This window comes from Dreissena polymorpha, chromosome 7, assembly GCF_020536995.1.
Source record: "Dreissena polymorpha isolate Duluth1 chromosome 7, UMN_Dpol_1.0, whole genome shotgun sequence".
Classification (NCBI taxonomy): domain Eukaryota; kingdom Metazoa; phylum Mollusca; class Bivalvia; order Myida; family Dreissenidae; genus Dreissena; species Dreissena polymorpha.
This window is the reverse complement of record NC_068361.1, coordinates 103,662,002-103,682,668: the sequence shown is the minus strand read 5'-3', so window position 1 is coordinate 103,682,668 and position 20,667 is coordinate 103,662,002. Positions and strand designations below refer to the sequence as shown.

General features: G+C 35.0%; 1 protein-coding gene across 1 annotated transcript; it reads right to left on the bottom strand.

Annotated features, from left to right (window-relative positions):
* Positions 1-2,723: 2,723 nt before the first annotated feature.
* LOC127839998 (probable vesicular glutamate transporter eat-4) lies at positions 2,724-13,608 on the bottom strand. The gene is made up of 9 exons (XM_052368387.1): positions 13,604-13,608; positions 13,006-13,123; positions 11,662-11,749; positions 10,809-10,942; positions 7,578-7,710; positions 7,069-7,158; positions 6,396-6,523; positions 3,538-3,622; positions 2,724-2,965 (listed from the first exon to the last, which is right to left on the bottom strand). The coding sequence occupies exons 1-9, from the start codon at positions 13,606-13,608 to the stop codon at positions 2,724-2,726; spliced, it is 1,023 nt and encodes a 340-aa protein (XP_052224347.1).
* Between the last annotated feature and the right edge of the window lie 7,059 nt (positions 13,609-20,667).

Sequence of the window (20,667 nt, the reverse complement as noted above, 5' to 3'; positions counted from 1 at the left end):
ATGTATTCAACACACGGAAAATAAACGCGCGCCACCTGTTGTCAACATAAATACTTTGTGTTTATTTGATTGGATGTGATGTGATAGTTACTCGATGCAAATAATAAATAGCGATGATGAGAGTGGACATCCTTGTCGAATCCCTCGTTCGATGTTAAAACTGTTTTAAAAAAGCCATTAAGTGTTAATGGGTAATGCATACGACGTGTGGAGTGTCATAACGTGTAAAGTTCTTGACGAAAGCACAGCGACGATAAAAATAAAGATTACATATAAAAGGTGCTATAGAAAGATCGCGATTTGGAATAAAAGTGTTTATAGGTCTATTGTTAAAGCCTCACACGAAATTTTTACAAAAACGTCGGACAAATATCCCAATAATATCAAACACATTCTACTCGGGCAAATATTAACAATATTCATGAAATGAAGCTGAACTTTTTACAATTACACCACGAATGGCCGAAACGTGTATATGGCAGTAGTCGTGCATGTATAAGCTAAGTGTTGATAGTGTAGTTAATGGTAGCCTGTTAATTTAACAACTAGTGTGATTTAAAGCATCCTCTTATTTCTCTGAAACAGTAGCAGAAAGCACTCTGTTTACCGTGCTAAATTAATACCTATATAAATTAGCATGCACAGTTAATAAAAGCATGCTATATGTTTTTGAAACAAAACACATTTGAAAAGCAATTCCATAAACAAAAATCTGATGCACAAAATGATGATCAAGCTGCAACAAAATTGTGGTTTTCGAAAAGTTTTGCTTTAACTGAAGTTTTTGTATAAATACCTACAATATGTATAAATAATTTTTCAGATATAGCATACACAATTATTATTATAATTGTTTGGAATAAGTAGCATGTAGGTAATAACGCAGCAGACATTCATAAATCTATTTTATCGCATTAAATTGGCTTTCCCGAGTCAGTGTTTACATGGCTGGGTTGTGCATCTTGTCTGTGCTTTATAAACTACGTAGATAGTGTAATATAAAACTAAAAATGCCCACAAATCATAATTTCACAAAATGCACACTGTGCAAGAGTTCTTTGCAACGTTATCATATGATTGTTAGTGTAGAAACATATACATACAATTAATCTTGGATAAACTAGTTTTGATTGGTTTCAAGTTGATTCCTTAGAATGTTTTTTCTGTTCTGTCATGTTTTGATATACAGAGCATACATTCGCATAAATTTGCATATACTTAAGATTACAACCAGGCTGATTAGCTAAGGTGATAGAACGATGGACTATAAACTCGAGGATTGTTTGTTTAAATTTCATCCCGGCGATATAGCTGGTGAGAGGATTGGTCAGTTATTTATTACGGTCTTTCTCCGCGAAGCTATGAGTAGGTCAGTTGTCAGTAACTGTCATAAGTATGTAAATTAATACTGTAAACCAGCTTCATAGCTGATGTGAGTAGGTAACTTTGCTGCCCTGGTGTGAATGAACTACAAATGTACCTACTTATTTATTATTTATCTTAAAACTAGCTTTTGTGACCATTAAGATAACATAAATATTCATAAATCAACGAATATTTAGCAAAATATTTTGTAAAATAAAATTACCCCATTAAAATCAGTGTTCCTTACAGCAAATCACCAACATTTCAACGCTAGATGTGTTATGTTAACATAGATTTAACGAGATACAAAATGCTAATTTTTATTTTTTGGTGGCACAATATATTCCATTTAAATTTTTCGCAACGATATCTATTCATACTACACACGAATACTAACTTGGTACATGCACATGTGTTGAATATATTGTAACGCAAAGAACAAAAAAGAGCATTTTGTATCTTGTTAAATCTATATTACTCGACCACAACTGACGTTGAAATGTTGACTATTGCTATAAAGAACATTGACTGTTTACGTGTTTACTTTTATTGTAAGTTTTCGTTGATTTTTAGGGTTTATGCGCTTTTAAGTTCCTCAATTGAAACATGCGGAAGATGCCAAATGATAAATTACATTGATGAACTGAAATAACCATTGCTTATGAGTAATTATGCTTATTTGCACATTGCAAGACATGACAATGTATTGTGAATGTATATTTTATGCACTACACATGCATTCGTGAAACCATTAAATTACGATACAATTTTGTTTTTCTGCAAACGAGTTATCTTGTAAATGAATAAAAAGTTGTTGGAATCTTTAGCATTGTAGGCATTTTAGTGTAGTGATCTTTTCCATTCGCTGACCTTTTGCATTTGCAGGGTATTGGTACAATTATATTTTTAAACAGCAAGAAGGAATATATTTGAATAAGACAGAAACCATTTATTTTCAAACTATTAATTAATTAAAACATGCAGTTCATAACAAAGTATATTCAGTCTACAATAAACGAGTTTAAAAAGATGATTTAAACATATTTAATTGCACGAGAGAAATTAATTTGCAAATTATAACCCAAACAAAATCAAAAATAATATATAACGCTTCACTTTTACTTATAAGATTTCATGGAGAGAAATGACGGTTACACCTAAAGGCAATTAAATAACCATTTCATCTCCTCAGGATTCAAATGCTCATCCAAAGGAAAAAATGATCTTCATTTGAAGAGCTTCAATAGCTTCATTATATTACTCTTTCTTGGTGTCACTACCGTTCCTTCACCTGGCAAAGATTGCAAAGTAGCCTCCATTTTGCCACTATCATCATCATCATTTGACTCATCATTATATTAATCATTCTCTTCTCCGTCCGCCTTTTCACAGCGTACACCATCACCGTTTGCAACTGATGGTAAAATTGCATTAGATTGATTCGCCATAATTGCACTGTGTTTGCCTACTGGCCCATCCACATTGGTACATGGCGGACTGTTTTGAATTTTGATTGCATTGTACGATTTCTTGGCCAAAGGGTCAATTTTTTCAACGAGGCAGAAGTTTGATAGAGGGTTGGACCACACCTGGCTTTCGCCTACAAAATTGGATGTTGATAAGATGCGTTAATTTTTTTTCTGTACTTAATCAATCCATTTCAAAAAGGAATGGTCGTTAATACTACTTATAATAAGTAGGAGCATGTTATTGTTGTAACTATTCGTACAATTCATTGAGTATTTTAAATCAGCTTAATTAGATGAACTTAAAAACTGTTTATTCATTTTAGACAACCAATACTTCCTTCATCGTAACATGTTGAAGCACGTTAATAATTCAAGAAAAATATAGTCTACAAAACAATAGTGTACTCAAATTTGACATAAAATCATTAAGAAGAGCTTGCGTCGTATTGTTTGAAGGAAATATTTTTTAAATATTATTTTGAACGGTGACATTTAGATGGAGACTTATTTGAATATTTTTTTATAATTAATCAATCAGCGGACCCTCCTTTACAAAGGTCCAATTATGACTACAGTCCTCTTAACTAAATACCGTTTTACTTAAATTTAACAGAAACAAGAAAAGACCGAAAAGGCCAATCAATATTTAGCAACTTCTATCAACGCACTATTAACAATAGAATGTTAACACAGACCAACTCACCGGAGCCAAAGATTAGATAGAAGATGGTTGCCAGCAGTATGATTCCTGCAGTGAGGTAGAACACGTGGTCCCAACCAGCAAGGTCCTGCAGTAATTACACAGATCTATAAGTTATTCACGAGGATGGATAAGCTTTCTTTGCTAAATCATCAACATCGTTGTCTGCGTTTATTACCCTCTCTGAACGGGGGATACTGTAATCAATATGAACGTCAGTCTATTAGTCTGTGTGTCCGTCTGTTTGTTCGTCTGTCTGCATGCCTGTGTGTCCGTAAGTTTGTTCGTCTGTCTGCCTGTCTGTGTGTCCGTCTGTTTGTTCGTCTGTCAGCCTGTCCGTTTGTCCGTCTGTTTGTTCGTCTGTCTGCCTGTCTGTGTGTCCGTCTGTTTGTTCGTCTGTCTGCCTGTCAGTGTGTCGATCTGTTTGTTCGTCTGTCTTCCTGTCTGTGTGTCCGTCTGTTTGTTCGTCTGTCTGCCTGTCTGTGTGTCCGTCTGAATGTTCGTCTGTCTGCCTGTCTGTGTGTTCGTCTGTTTGTTCGTCTGTCTGCCTGTCTGTGTGTCCGTCTGTTTGTTCATCTGTCTGTTTTTCTGTGAACACAACCTTATCCGGATTGATTCTCCTACTCTTTGCATCGCACGTTAGCTTGATTGTTCCTTATGATATAAGGTTTTACATAGGCATTTATTATCGCTGTACGTGAAAAAGTACAAAATGTTCAATCATACAATTCATTTGTGTAACATATTAACTGTCATATTGAAACTATTTGTTCTTTTACATTTAGTCACTTTGAACAATCGTTGCCAAGAAGTAAAAAAGACGTGCGTTTTTATGATGGTTATTTATATTGTTAGAATTTAAGTGGTATTGTCAAGTGCATTTTTTAATTAAAACATAAAAATACGGAAGTCACACGTTCAAGATTATATAGTTGTCTTCACAGGCGAATCATATTAACGTTATGTATTAACTTGTCAAAATGATGTTACTTCTTCAATGACATTTGAAGCTGTGGGTCTCAAGATTGTGCAAAAATACCCTACAGTATTCAAACATACTAAACCGCATTAAAAAGCTCACAACCAGCTTACATATAATGACCGAATAATTCACGACGTCACCACGCTTATTTTAATTAACAAAAATAAATATCTATTAAACAACATTGTCCAGATATTTTATATTTGGTATGGAACACGTATATCGACCCTTTACTTTATTTTATAAAATCATGATACTGGGTTCCAAACTTGCCATACTCATCAGGTCATATTATTTATATACGACTGTATAGCAACACAACTTTAATTCTTCCTCTGAAATAATAAAAACCAAAGGTTTAATGCTCTGAGCGAACACTGTATTGTGGTTATCCACTACATGTTTTCAAATAATGTACAATGGGTCAAACTTGCAATGGCATTTGGTCAAAATTTAAATTTTGACAACTTGCTCCATATATTACTATATTCTGGGTTGGAGGGGGGGTGGGGGCGTTAATGCTTTTACAAGCCCCAGTTTTGAATAGTTGTTATTCGGAACTCTCCAGTCTGGGTTTTTCCGATATTTGAGCGCGCGCGGTAGGTACAAAAAAAGCTGACTAGCATATTTTAAAAGAGAGTGAATCAATAATGCCTCTTAACGCTGAACAGAAAACACCACTTTTTTCTTCTCAAACGTTCGTTATAGTTGATATGATTGAATCATTTTTCTTTAGATGAACTAATCTTGATCGTGTTTAATTTGTAAAAGTACTATGTAACACGATATAATGCTGCATGTACATGTAAACAGCTTCGGTCACGTAACTATGTCATTGCATATACTGTGCGTACAGGCCTTGGCATACAGTTTTAATGGAAGTTCTTCAACGAAACTACCAAAACATTGACTCCATCGTATATATTCAACTATATTTAAAAGCATACAGACAAGTACCGAACAACAAAACCTTATTATCCTCAGTCCATTCTTAGTACTAGAACTAATATATCGTTCGATATCAGTTGGATATTTATATGTCTATTGATATAGCTCTATTGTGATGCTTTTCTTCAACCTTATCTGAAAAGTACAGAAAATTATTCGTAAAGACTAAGACCTTAAGATTACAAGTCACATCACTAAAGAGCTTTACCATACATTACTTTTATTTGCTATATCTATAAAGCATGCTGAACAAAACAAGAGCATGAAAAATAATTTTTCAGAAGAAATATTGCATATGTCTAGCCGTTTGTATATGTTCCTTCATTACCATAAAGCTGACAAGTATGTTTTTCATGACTTTTAAGGATGTAAGCTTCTGGACCCGTGTTTATAGGCGGCTGTACATCTGAACGGTGTATTTAGACTTTAATCCTGTATTAAACGTCTGACATACATGTATATCAGTGTTAGATTTTGTGTGTCTTATTATTCATAATAATAGTAATAATAATAACAACAACAAACTTGAATTTTGATATTTCTAAGAGAAATAATACCGTCGTTAAAATACTTATCATCCACTACTGAATGGGAAGCAAATCGGATATCGATGTTACTGGTCATTACTGTATTAATGACAATGTCTGTACCTCCCACGCGCGCTCAGAAATCGGAAAAACTCAAATCACGCGAGTTCCGAATTAAATCTATTATAATCCACGAATAATAGTATTTCATTCACGATATGTAAGCATTATGGCTCATTCCTTTTAAAATAAATATTCATACAAGAGAATTGTTGACGCGATGTTTGATTTCATTGTTATGCTTCAATTGTCAAGTTATATTTGTCCTATCAGTTGTTAATGTAGACATTTTCAAAATATACTTGAACATATACATGTATAGATTCGAGCGCCCGTTATATTACCTGTTTAACAGTCAGGATGCCGGTTGCTATGGGAGCAAGGATGGCTCCGATGGATCCATAGGTCCCGGTCACCGCAACAAGAACGCTGGCATAACGGATTGACAGGTCGTAGTGATTCACTGACACACCTACAAAAATGATTAATATCTACACATATACAAACGTTTTTCATGTGTTGTTACATGTGTTGTTATTTATCAAACTTGTATTGACAGTAAAAAGGACACAGCTATTAATAGTATGATTCGGTCACTAAGAACATAAGAGTTAGACCTATAACTACATTTTTCATCAAAACAATACTCAAGTATATAATTTTTCGAAACAATATGTCATGGTTACAGAAATGCTTAAACACTCCTAGCAACAAAGACGACGCATATAGGCACAATTAAATTTAAACTAATAATCCTAAAATTTTGATGATTCAGCGCAAAAGTACCGGCATGAGGACAGCACAAAAATAGCGGTGTTAATATTTAAGTACATACCAAACAAAAGCAAGGTGGACTCAGCAAGCGAGAAAGGGTTGCCTTAATTATTGTCAAACTTGGTTACTTTTCGGCCTTAAATACGCACTGACATATTTAAATAAGATTGGTATTGTTTCGTACCATACAGAGTTAGACCAAACGTATTTTTATCGAATGTGTAATCTGCTTCATCTACAAACCTGAACCGGCTAGACCAAACGCGCCGATAGACATACTGAGGACTATGACAACGGCTAAGCCACCGGACAGAGTGGTCAGTACCAGGAAACCTACGCATACAAGTCCGAAACCTATAACAAATGAAATAGTCGGACGTAAATCACTCCTTTGGCGAATAGAGATGGAGGTCCGAAATATTGTTTTTCACAAAACTTTTAACACGTTACGCTAGGTTTTTTTGTAATTGCAATTAAAAAAAATATAACCCTTACGATGTAAAATTGTAGTCTCTCTGAAATTTCTAGCCGGAAAACTAATAATGTAACGCTTTTACACAAAACCTGTGTAGGCGTCTATGTATGTGTAAGTTTTCAAATCGATAAGCGGAAATTAAAAGTTGACGCAACAACCGAAACCATAACGCTGTACGCCAGTTGGCTTACCGAATGTTCCTCTTCGAAACTAGGTTTAAATATAAACAAAAGAAGCAATTTATGTGAAAGATGACTAGCTCAATATAAAATACTACCGACGCCGATGGATATTTTCCTGACGACTGTGGTGGTGAGATACCTTTGGTTGAGAAAAAAGTCAGCCAAGATGCCACTCACGACGAACATCACGATATCTCCCGCGTAAGGCAGGCTTGCCAGTGCACCTACCTGAAAACGAAGAGGTTGCTCGATGTACTGATGACATAAGTGTTGACCACAATTTCACTTTCATTTTTACCTTTTGAATATTGGGTTTTTAATTTCACAAATTTACATGAAGTCAAAATGATAATTCAGAAGATAAGAACACACATTTCTATCAGATCGATAATGTCTTCATGAAAAGTTGGTGTTTAGTGATTAGAGTTTAAGAAGTATAATGCTTTACTCTTACGTTTTGCCTACTAATGGTCAGAATAATGATATATAAAGACGAAAAAGGCATGAGCGGCTCTCAAAAATGAGCGCAAGACCAGAAAATGGAAAAAACTTTGTAATGTTGGCACACCTATATGGAAAATAAAGGTTAAGATTAGAACATAGCAAAACTAGCAATAACTCAAATCGTAGAAGCATGGGACTCCAAATCGTAGAAGTGCGTATTTTATAATTGTATAGTAAAGGACTGCAAGAAAGACAGTTATTTTTAATTTACAATATTTTAACAAACATAACGTTAAAATGGCACGGTCATGTTTACAGTTTGAAGAAATTTATGACATTTAAACGTTCAACGTAGTGTCGCACGTTCAATTTGAAAGAATTAAAACAGGATTGATTAACAAGATCTCACCTCAGCAATATTACCCCAGACCGTGCTCAGATACAGGGGTCCGTTGGTCAACAAGAGAGTACGGACCCACTTACTAACGATGTTACACAGGCACATCGCAGCCACGGGAAGTGACGTCAGAATGGACTTCCATGCAATTTTCACTTTCTAATAAAATATACATTCGACAATTGTACGTTTCAGTTTTTCCTGTGAATTTAGCTTAATGCAATATTGATGGATTGCTACTGAAAGCGCAAGCCTTGACAATTTTTAGTATATTTGCTTTAGTTCTCAGTTTTTTATGTTCATTTTTTGTACAACTATTACATTAGTTAAGACTATTTAAAACATTTAAGATTTGTTAGCAATCATATCTTATGACATTTGAAAAATGCCAGAATCAATTAAAAACGTGGACGGGAACGAGATTTTGATTAAATTATCGTAGTTTCATAATTTGTTACAGATATGTCATCATTCCAATAAATATGTTCCTAATAAATTTTGCTCACTCAGTAATGTGTTTTAACAAACTAAATCTCATCGTATTTGTTTTTGAGATAACATACTTTTTCAATGTATTAATTAATGAAGTACGTTATTGTAAATAGTTTTAACGAGTAATTAATTTTATTTTTTCTTGCATTAGACTTTCGAGTTTTTAGGGCTTTTATATAGTTAAATTTTGTGACAACAAATATGTACATGGCGATTTTGGGCGGCACGAGAATTACAGTATTTTTATATTTATATGAAAATTGTGTTGCATATTATTTGAAATCATTAAAACGATTTGAATAAGGATTACAAACTTCAGGACGTGTGCTTAAAAATACTGCGTGCATGTAATATGTTGCGTATGTAACCTAGTAGGTAAATATAACAACAACAACACAATAACAAATTATTGTTCATTTCTGCTTCAATGAAAATGATGCGATCTTAAAAGTATAATGAATAGTAACAAACAAAACAAGAAAAACAAATATGTAACTTGGACCTTAGCTTTCGAATGATAAAGTCGCTGAGTCCCATAAACAGAAATCATGAAATGATAACTTAATTAAAACAAGAGCATACCTAAACATCAAGCCAATCAGAAATAACATTCACAAACGGGAATTTAGTCGCAAAATACCAACCTCTTTAATACATATTTCTGATTTTGCGATTGATAAAGGATTGTTTGCAATACTTCATTACTTCTTGTTTCATTTATGTGTACTTATTCTAAAAGAAAATTGTCCTTTTTGATTTTCATTCAGTCAACTGTTCCTTTAACATTTACTTCAGCAGAAACTTCCATGTATCTTGCCAATAGACTTTCAACGTCGTCTGCCAATAGACTTTCGACGCCGTCTGCGCTCTCGTTTATTTAACATGGGCTGGCGGAGAACATCGGGCTATACCGCTTTGTAAAAACAGGCTTTTTATCAAATGTATGTCCGGAATGTTTTCTGTAAAAAGTTCGAATTCAAAAAAAACGCGTTACATAAAACACGAAAGCTGACAACGGAAACGTATATCGCAAACTTTAATGTTAAGAAAACTGATTTCGCACAGTTCAAAACTATTTATAAGTATTTAATAAATTGCAATTCGAACGTTTGTAATATCCGTAATACACGCGTATAAAAGCGGATATACATGTATTACTGTATACACGATATATTTTCATATCTACTTATTTTGCAAAAAAAGTCCAACTTTGTTATTTCCTCAAGGGTATCTTCCATACTTGCACAAAATGTGCAAGAATGACAGGATAACAAATGTGGTAGTACCTTTTGAAACGTTGCTCACATTGCTAAAACAGACTTACAATGTAATGCCCCACCTAATTATTACGTTTCAAATACAAGTCGTATGCAAGTACGCTATTTTTATCTCTGTCTGTTCATAGTGACCTATCACATACAGCAATCAAGCAGGGTAATCAAATACAAAATAGTTGAAGCAAATGTCTTGAATCAACCGACAAACACAGCTTCGAAAGCAATTTATGTGTATGATTCAATTCACATTAGAATTGAGAATTACAACATGAAATGGCTCAAGATGATACACAAATACAGTCTAATCTAAAATTTAACTTGTCATGTGCATACTTTTACTATTATGTGCCTTTCAAAGTTAAAACTTTCATTTGATGCAGAATACTGCATTTTTTTCTGAATTATATTTCGAAGACAAGAAATTACTGTTTTGCTTTCGTAGAGATCTTTTTGGATTTCTTTGGATCTATTCAAAAGCAAAGTTAAATCATAATCGTTTTTGTTCAGTTAAAACGATTTGTATTCTGTTTAGAATTCGCGTATTGACCTCTACTAAATGCGTGTACAGAAGTTTATGTAAAAAGAGAGATTTTTAGTAACAATGGCTGGGTGATAAAAGCACTGCAAACATAATGCTTATGAATCTAACACGTAGGAGAATGTTGCTACATAATCAAAGCGAAAAATCTAGAGGAATATCAAATCTAGTTTCATACCTCATAATCATTGACGTCAGCACCCTGCGCATGCGTCATGAATTCAAACTCCACGTCGCTGATGTGGGCGTGGTTGGAGGGTTTTTCATAAGCGAGAAAAGCCCATAGCAACCACCACATGATGCATAGTCCGCCTAGCAACACAACAAGGTAAAACCTTGCTTCGTTAATTATACTGTGATGTGCAATTAAGACTGCACTTAAAACGAATCGCTTATTACTATAACTATTTTTTTTAGTTATTCATTGTTACAGAAGTTGGTTTATATGCCTTATTATAATCGTCATGACTAATGAATTTCTTTACAGCGACCTACCGAACACGTAGAAAATGTACTGCCAATATAGGTAGTGCATGATGGCGCCTGCGATCGGAAAGCCGATAAGAGCCCCAGCGTCGCGACCTGAAGTCGGAACGCGGTACGTGACAAACCAAGCATGACGACTCAAGTAGTTTAACAAACCGGAATATGACTATCTAGAGATTATGTATGAAAGCAGATGTAATTGATGATATATTTTATGAAAACCACATACTTCTCTTTTCATAGGTGATTTATATCAGTTCAAATTTACTATTTTATTACACCGATCGTAGTTGTATAAACACGGAACTATCTATATTCATGTCAGCCTGTGCGACATGATGTGTGTGAGAATGCTATTCAAACCAAAAATACAAAAACACAATATAATCGAAATTAACTGTTAAGTATTCATGTTTGACCTTGTTCTTCGGGAATAACAAACAATTAGTCCTGTTTTAACCAAAAAGTGGCTCACAAGTTAAGGTTCAACATAATTTAGACAAACTCTAGACGCTTTTCATGGCCCGGCCCCACGTCGTACTCACACGAGAGCACGGCGGTCACCTGTCTGTTCCTCTCAGACGGTACAGTCCAATGACGCAGCACGCCGTATAACGACGGTATCAGGAACCCCTGTCAGGGAGAGCGGTAATACAACATCAAACAATAAATAATGTTTGAGAGCACTGCTCAGTGAGACGCAAATGTTGCGGGAATAATATAGGTTACCATATGTGTGCATCTTATGCCTAACGGGTACTTGCATCAATTGCTGTAGAAAATATCAAGTTACTGACCCATCGTACTGTTATATATCAGGTGATGCTTACAATACTCTACACATCAGAAGTTACGGTCATGTGATTTCAGGCGTTTGATATTAATACAGCTCAGCTGACCAAAAATGTTCTAAAGCTGTCTTAGTTTAGCGCAGCGGAATCAACGATTTATAGGGAAAACGGCGCAACACTTTAAAAACATGAAATATGCGTATGGAAGCAAGAACACCATTAACGTGCAAAAAGTAAGTAGTTTTAAAATTGAAAATTTTATTCAGACCATATTTCTGCTGAATCTAACAGGCGAGAGTAATACATGTAAATAGCTCATTAGAACAAGAAATCAAACGTTACATTCAATCAATCTATTTAAGGTTCAAAAACGTTGGCCACAGGGATGGCTGAAATGAATCAACATCGGTCATTTGTTGAGGTGAGATCCGTTTGATTACAAACGCTTGTGATATCTGTGAAACCACAGACGATACTAAATTTAAAGTCAGACCTTTTAGCTTGGCTATAATTTTAACAATCATAGTGACAAACATACAGCGTATATGCATTAAATGTATTCAAATGACATAGAAAGACATGTTCGTAAATTTTGAAGAATTTACATTGAGTATACTCATTTTAATTCCGTACATAAATTAGTTCGCTGTCTTTCGGTGAAAATTGCCAACATTTGCCCACGAAGTCAGGGTATAGTTTCGCCTGTTTCTTAATAGGAATTTGTATTTTCGATTCTTCAAAATTCATTTGACATATATCCTGTTTATCAAAAATATTCAAATTATATTTTGTCGAGATGTATCGTCGTGTTCAACCTCTCTTACACTTGTAATAGGTTAGCCGGTCTTCAGGTACTGAGTGCATATACTTATACCAGAAATTGACAATTTCCTAACTTGAAACAGAGGTAGGGTTGCACAAACATAAAAATAGTGTAAAGAAAAATCACCACACATGTTATGTGGCCGGGAGGGAAATCAAACCCGCGATCTTTAGATTTATAGTTCATCGATCCACCAAATGAACTCGCCTTTCCTTTTCAAAACATCATAAAGCACATTTGAAAGTCAATTCAGACACCATTCAAATACCGTTTACCTCTGCCAGTCCCTGGCACGTGCGTATAATGCACGTGAGCGTGTACTGGTTGTTCTCGATGCACACCGGAAGTAAAAGATTGAACAGCGCCGATACCAAGATGCAGCCGCCGAACAGCCTATGGGAAGTACAAGAGTGTCAGAACACGACAACAGATACACTGAAAAGTCATTTGCTGAATCTTAGCTGCAACATAAGGTATATATTTTTCTCGCTTTGTGATTGACTTTAATAGGAACTACTTATATGGCTCGAAATTTCACTTTTAAATCGGCATGATAAATAATGGTTTTCATTTTATTTGCACAGCCAAACAAGCCAAAACCGAAGATCGATTGAAAACCACTACTCGTCCAATGATGGCCGAAATAGCAATTAAGAGATGACTGTTGATGCATACTAGCTAATTAAAAACTTTTCCGCTGGGGGGCAAATATTTTCTTTATCCTTATATGACTTCAAAAAAAATACCGTGAAGGAATTTCTTTCCTGCTTAAGCAGGGTCCGAATATAAGCCCGTTTTCCAAAGCGAGTGTTTCAAAATACAAATGTGATGCAATTTTCCAACAAATAATAAGCAAACCGTGGACGATTTTACCCCATGTCTGAGATGGCATGCTATGTACTTTCACAAAAACCAAGAAAAAAATTCATCTCTTAAGATCATGCGTAATGCATATGTATCGCGCTCTGAGAAACGGGTTGAACTTTATGTGCGTAAATTGTCGCTCTTTTTTATATTAGCCTGTGCTTGATTGTCGTAAAGAAGAGTTTTTCTTTAAACGAAAAATACAGTAAAAGCGGAAAGTGTCGTCCCTGATAAGCTTGTGGGGACTTTCAATACTTGCTTATCTTGGGCGACACTTTACTCACATGCATTAAAACACCTTTTCACACAATGAGGCTCGTGTATACCTGTGACTCGGCCACTTCGTGATAACGCCGGCGGCCGGTATTATGTTGACAATAATGCCGACGTTGAAGAGGCTATGAAGCGAGCCCACTTGATGAGCATCCCATCTGGTACGCGACTCCTGTGCGTAGATGCCAAACAATTTATAATGCGTGTAGATGGCAAACAATGTATAATGCGTTTAGAGGTAAAGCAATTTATAATGCGTAAAGAGATCAAACAATGTATTATACGTGTAGAGGTCAAACACGGTATAATGCGGCTAGATGCCAAACAATGTATAATGCGTATAAAGGTCAAACAATGTATACTGCATGTAGAGGTTAAATTGAATTATGTGTGTAGAGATCACACAATATGTAATGCGTGTAGAGCTGAAACAATGTATAATGCGTGTAGATGTCAAACATTGTATACTACACGAAGAAGTTAAACGATGTATGATGCACGAAGAGGTCATTCCAACAATTTATAATGAGTGTACTTGCCAAATAATGTATCATGCGTGTAGAGTTAAACAATGTATAATGCCTGTAGAGTTCAAACAATGTATAATCCGTGTAGAATTCAAACAATGTATAATGCGTGTAGATGTCAAACAATGTATCATGCGTGTGGAGGCTTAACAATGTATGATTCTTGTAAAAAGCCAGAGAACGCAGAATTCGTGTAGATGCCAAACAATATTTAATGCGTGTATAGGTCAAACACAGTATAATGCGTTAAGAGGCCAAACAATGTATAATGCGTGTAAAGGCCTAACAATGTATAATGCGTGTAGAGGCCTAACAATGTATTATGCGTGTAGAGCCACACACTGTATAATGTGTGTAGAGGCTTAAAAATGTACACTTCGTAAAGAGGCCAGACATTATACCTTGTGTGCAATGCACAATGCGCGTAGAGGCCTACCACGTATAATTCGTAACAATTTGTATTCCGTGCAGAGGCCAAAAAATATACAATGCATGTAAATCGAAACAATGTACACCACGTTAAGATGTTAAACAATGTATAATATGTATAGAGATCAAACAATGCTTGATGCGTTTAGGGCCAAACAGTGTTAACGCGTGTAGATGCAAAACACTGTATAATGCGTATATATGTCAAACAATATATAATGCTTGCAGAGGTCAAACAATGTATAATGCGTAAAGAGGTCAAAACATCAATAATGCTTCTGGATGCCGAACAATGTTAAATATTTGTAGAGGTCTAACGCTGTAAAATGCGTATAGATGTCAAACAATGTGTAATGCGCGTAGATACCAAACCATGTAAAATAAGTGTAGATGGCAAATAATGTATATAGCGTGTACATGTCAAAAATGTATGCACGTAGATGTAAAAAATGGTACCATATTTTGTATATTGTGTGTTGAGTTATAACAACGTAGAATTCATTAATAGGTCAAACAATGTTTAATGCGTAAAGATGTCAAACAATATATAATACGCGTAGATGCAAAACAATGTGTAATGCGCGTAGATGTCAAACAATGTTTAACGCAATTTAAAGACAAAACAATATATAATGCGTGTAGATGTAAAACAAAGTATTATGAGTGTAGGGATTAAAAATTGGTAATGCGAATGACGGCAAAACAATGTTCGATGCATGTATAATCCATAAAATGTATAATGCGTGTAAATTCCATACACTATAGGATGCGTGTAGAGGCCTAACAATGTATAATTAGTGTGAAAGCCAATAATTGTACAATACTTGTATATGCCAAACAATGTAAAATGCGTGTGGAAGCTAAACCAACGTTTAATGCTTGTAGAGGCCAAACAATGTGAAATATGTGTAGAGGCCAATCAATTTACAATGCGAGTGAAGTCTAAACAATTTACAACGCGTGTAGATGCTAAACAATGAATAATGCGTATATAGGTAAAACAATATATAATGCGTGTAGAGACCAATAAATGTATGATACGTAGAAGTCAAGCAAGTAATTATGCGTGCAGAGGCCACACCATACAAAATGCGTGTAGAGTTCAAACAAGGTATAATGCTTGTAGAGGCAAAACGATGAATACTGCCTGTAGAGGCCAAACAATGTATGATGTGTGTAGAAGCCAAACAATGTATGATGCTTGTAGAGGTCAAGCAATGTATAATGCGTGTGGAGGCCCAGCATGTACAATTCTTTTAGAGGCCAGACATTGAACAGCGCTTTTAGAAGCCAAACAATGTACAATGCGTGTAAAAGCCCAACAACGTATAATACATGTAGAGGCAAAACAATGTGCAATGCGTTTAGAGACTTAACAAGGTACAACGCGTGTAGATATTAAAAAATAAATAATGCACGTACAGGCCAAACCATGTATAATGCGTTAAGAGGCCAAACAATAAATAATGCGTGAAGAGGCCAAACAATGTAATATGCGTGTAGAGGCCAATCGACGTATAATGCATATAAAGACCAGACAATGTGCAATGCGTGTACAGGCTAAACAATTTGCTAAACAATGTGAAATGCACGTAGAGGCCAAACAATGTATAATTCCTGAAGACGCAAAACAATGTAAAATGCGTGAAGGGGCTAAAGAATGTACAATTTGTGTAGCTGCCAGATGGTGTATTATGCGTATTGTGGCAAAACAATATACAATGCGTGTAATGTAAAAACAACGTTCAAAGTGTGTAGAGGCCAAACAATATACAAAGTGCGCTACTGAACCTTGAGCATATAATATTCTGGGAAACCCAAAAAGAGAAAAAATGAACTGATGTGCTTGGAACACGGATACCAATACATTTCAATTTGTCTCAAAACTTGATGTATGTCCACGCAACACAATTGGACATTGTGTTCAGAATGTCCACGTGCTGGTTAAATTATTTGTAATTTTTTATCCCGCTAACATCAAAACTCATTTAGTTACAAACGACAAAAGTTAAAAAAAGGGCATGATTAAGCTTAAAAGAGTCATAACTCCGATAATTTAGAAGCAATAAAACCAATTTGTGGTGGTGTGCAAATAATATTTAGTTGACATGACGGTTATGATGTTTTTAAGTTACAGCCCTTTGGAGGCAATTTGTTTTTAGTTATGCGCGATACAGGTTAAACAATGTTGGTTTTTATAACAAGGAGCTATAACGCCGGTTGCGTAAAAATATGCAAACCAAAATATAGAGGTATATGTTGGTAAAGCCTTAGCCCCCTAGATGAAATACTTTAAAAGATGACGGAAGATCGGAACGGAAAGAAGAACGGACACGCACAAATCTGTACTGTACGTGCGATTGTTATAAATACTCGCATAAGTTCGTCTATTGGAGACTTAATTGACATGTATTAAAAAAATGAAAATAATCCTACAAATCTTCTAGAAGCCTTCAAATTTAAAAATCCTCAAACAATGCAGTATAAGGCACGGAAGGACCTAATAAACTTCGAAATAAAAACACATAATCAGTTAAAAATCCTTTAAACCTGCTGTCAGGTAAGCGAAGTGTCTAGTACACGCGCTTCTCACCTAAGCGACCCGTGTTCGATCCCAAATACCGGCGCAAGTGACCTTGGTTAGTGGTCACCACACCGGACGGTACTCTGATTTCCCTAACATCAGATGACCACTCCAAAATAAAATGCATTTGATGAAAAAAAACATGGACGTTATTATGCACCATCTTCTACTTGATATGTATTTTGCAGTGTATTTTATTATTTCCATTAGCGTGTGAAGGGGGCGGAACTATATATTTTATCATTGTATTAAACTCTTATGACCCTGCAGACGTATCTTTTGCGTCTTGTAGCAGACGTACTTTGTAAAACTTGTGGCAAACTTAGATAATGTGTCTATTTATCACACTATTTTCAAGCGATGATGATGTCTAAAAGAACATATCCATATTTCAAGTTGCAATTCGATAAAACTGTTACTCGAGTAAATCTGCTTAAGGTAAATATTCTTGACATAAAGGTGTTTTTTAATACAGTGTCATGGAGTGGCTGAATGGTTAGTTTGAGGAGTAGGTATTAACAACGGTTGAACATGATACGAGCAGCACAGTCGACATGGTAATGCACATTATTATTATAAAATTAAATTCACGACTAGGCCAAAGCAAACATCGAAATTGAAATTCCATCTATAAGACGACATTTCAACTTGGCAGACGTTGTGAAATGTCTAAGTATAAACGACAGACTTGACCCTTCCCTTCAAAGTACACTCGAGAGCGTAATGTCGTCGGTTTCAATAAAAAATAACGTATCTTCAGCTTGTGACAATCCCTTATACGTTCTTTTGGATAGAGGCCGACGATAGGTTTTTATGGAAGGGTATTTAGGTAAAAATTTACATCATTCGTGGTGAATATTTACATTATAACTGATGCTTATTCTAATTTGCTTTATGACAATTCCAACATGCCTGTTGTCTATTCGTTTATACTTGATGATTGCTGCAACATTACATAATTCATGATGAATATTTACATTATGCGTGATGTTTATTCTAACATGCTTAATGACAGTTCCAACATGCTTATTCTCTATCGGTTATACTTGATGATTGTTGCAACATGCTTGGTGACTATCCAATGTTTGTGTGTTCATTATTCCTGAAACCAGTCATAATCGGTTTTGCCACTAAGCGTCATTAACAACGGCAGTTAGCAACAGGCAGTAAGCAGAATGCAACTAAGCAGAATGCAAGTTACTAAATTATGACAACATAAATATTTTGTGTTATTTATGACAAATAAACACAAAAAAGGCATATCACTAGAACCTGACGAAGAAATCAAACAGTCCCTTTTTGCTGACGATGCAACTTATTTTTTAAACGACAATTACGATTCTTTCCATAACCTAATAGAATCGCTAACCCTTTACGAAATGACATCGGGTCTTAAACTAAACAAAAGTTAATGTATTGTGCTACGAGTAGGTAAATTAAAACAAAGTAATGTCCAATATAAAAAAGAAATGAAATTTAATTGGACATCCGATGAAGCCACAACGTTAGGAATTACTTTCACAAGTAATGAAAAGGATACAGTTCTTAAAAACATACTACCTAAATTACAGAATTTTAAAAACTGCTTAAAATCATGGCATCACCGTAAACTTACAATAATCGGAAAAAACACAGTATTGAAAACGTTTCCACTCCCTAAACTAATTTATGTATTAACAGTCCTCCCGAATCCACCAAATGATGTTATTTACGATATAAAATCAGCAATATTTAATTTCATATGGGACGGTAAACCTGATAAAATAAAACGAACTCAGTTAATTCAATCTGTAGAAAATGGAGGTATCCAATTAACGAACATTGACTCATTCTTGAATGCAATCAAATGCAGCTTGGTTAAAAGATACCTAGATAATACCAATAATAGTAAATGGAAACTATTCTACCAGAAAATCCTAAAAAAATTACTGTGGTCATAGTCGACTGGAAGTAATTACCGGTGATGTCATTTTAAGAGTCCTTTACTATGGCCATAGTCGACTTGCAGTTATGAGCAATGGTGTCATTTTAAGATTCATTTACTGTGGCCATAGTCGACTTGCAGTAATGGACGATAGTGTCATTTAAAAAGTCATTTACTGTGGCCATAGTCTACTTGCAGTAATGAACAATTGTGTCATTTTAAGAGTCATTTGCTGTGGTCATAGTCGACTTTCATTAATGAACAGTTGTGACATTTTAAGAGTCATTTAATGTAGCTATATTTGACTTGCAGTAACGAACAATTGTTTCATTTTCAGTGTCATTCACTGTGACCATAGTTGACTTGAAGAAATGCGCAATGTTGTCATTTTAATAGTTATTTACTGTGGCCATAGTCGAATTGCAGTAGCGCTCATCACATGCACGCGCACTATCAAGTTGCCTGATTATATATTTATTATCGATGTACATTAAACTTATAAACCATACGTGTAGTTTAGTTATTTATTAAGTACATCATACACATCCATATTTGACCATTGCAGATAGAAGGCTAGTACCAGTACATATAATTTCATTCGTATTTAAGAATGAAATTTATGTTATTACTATTTACTTTTTATCTTTTAGTCCTCCGACGTCTTTCTAAAACTAAATGTTCTATAACCGGTCTTTCTCTTCCATAACCGGTCTTTCTCGTCTATGGCCATACCACTCCATAGCCGAAACAGCCAATCGAAACAGCCAATGGAAATTCAGAAAAACGGAAAAGAGTGTTTCCCACTAGGTTATAGTCAACATCCGTATTCTCGCGGTATCCCTATTTCCGCGGTATTTCGATTGCGCCACTTTAGTGTTGTTTACCTGTTAGATTTGGTGACCCAATTTCTTTTGCCGTCAGAAAACAATATTTTCAGTCATAATGAGCAATATTTTGGTAAGTTGTGATTGTTATCCGTAAGAAATACGTTTTTTCCACCAAATTAAACAATATTCACATTCAATTTTTCAGTATTTCAGCTTTTTACAACTTGTTGCACATCGTCTGCTCGCATTTTCCCGATCTCATTTATTGCAAATTTTACAAGCTCCGCCCACATGATTAAGGTTACACAACACATTTTAAAGATTAGGCCTTAAACCACTTATTTTTTACGGTAGGATGAACCTGAATGATAATGAGGGTTGGGTCTTAAAGGTGCAACGATCAATTATCTATGATGATTTATGCATGTATACAAAGTTTTCCACCACAACTAATAGACTTTCCTGATGAGAAGTTGATCTTATTGGGACAATGTGATATTTATAAACAT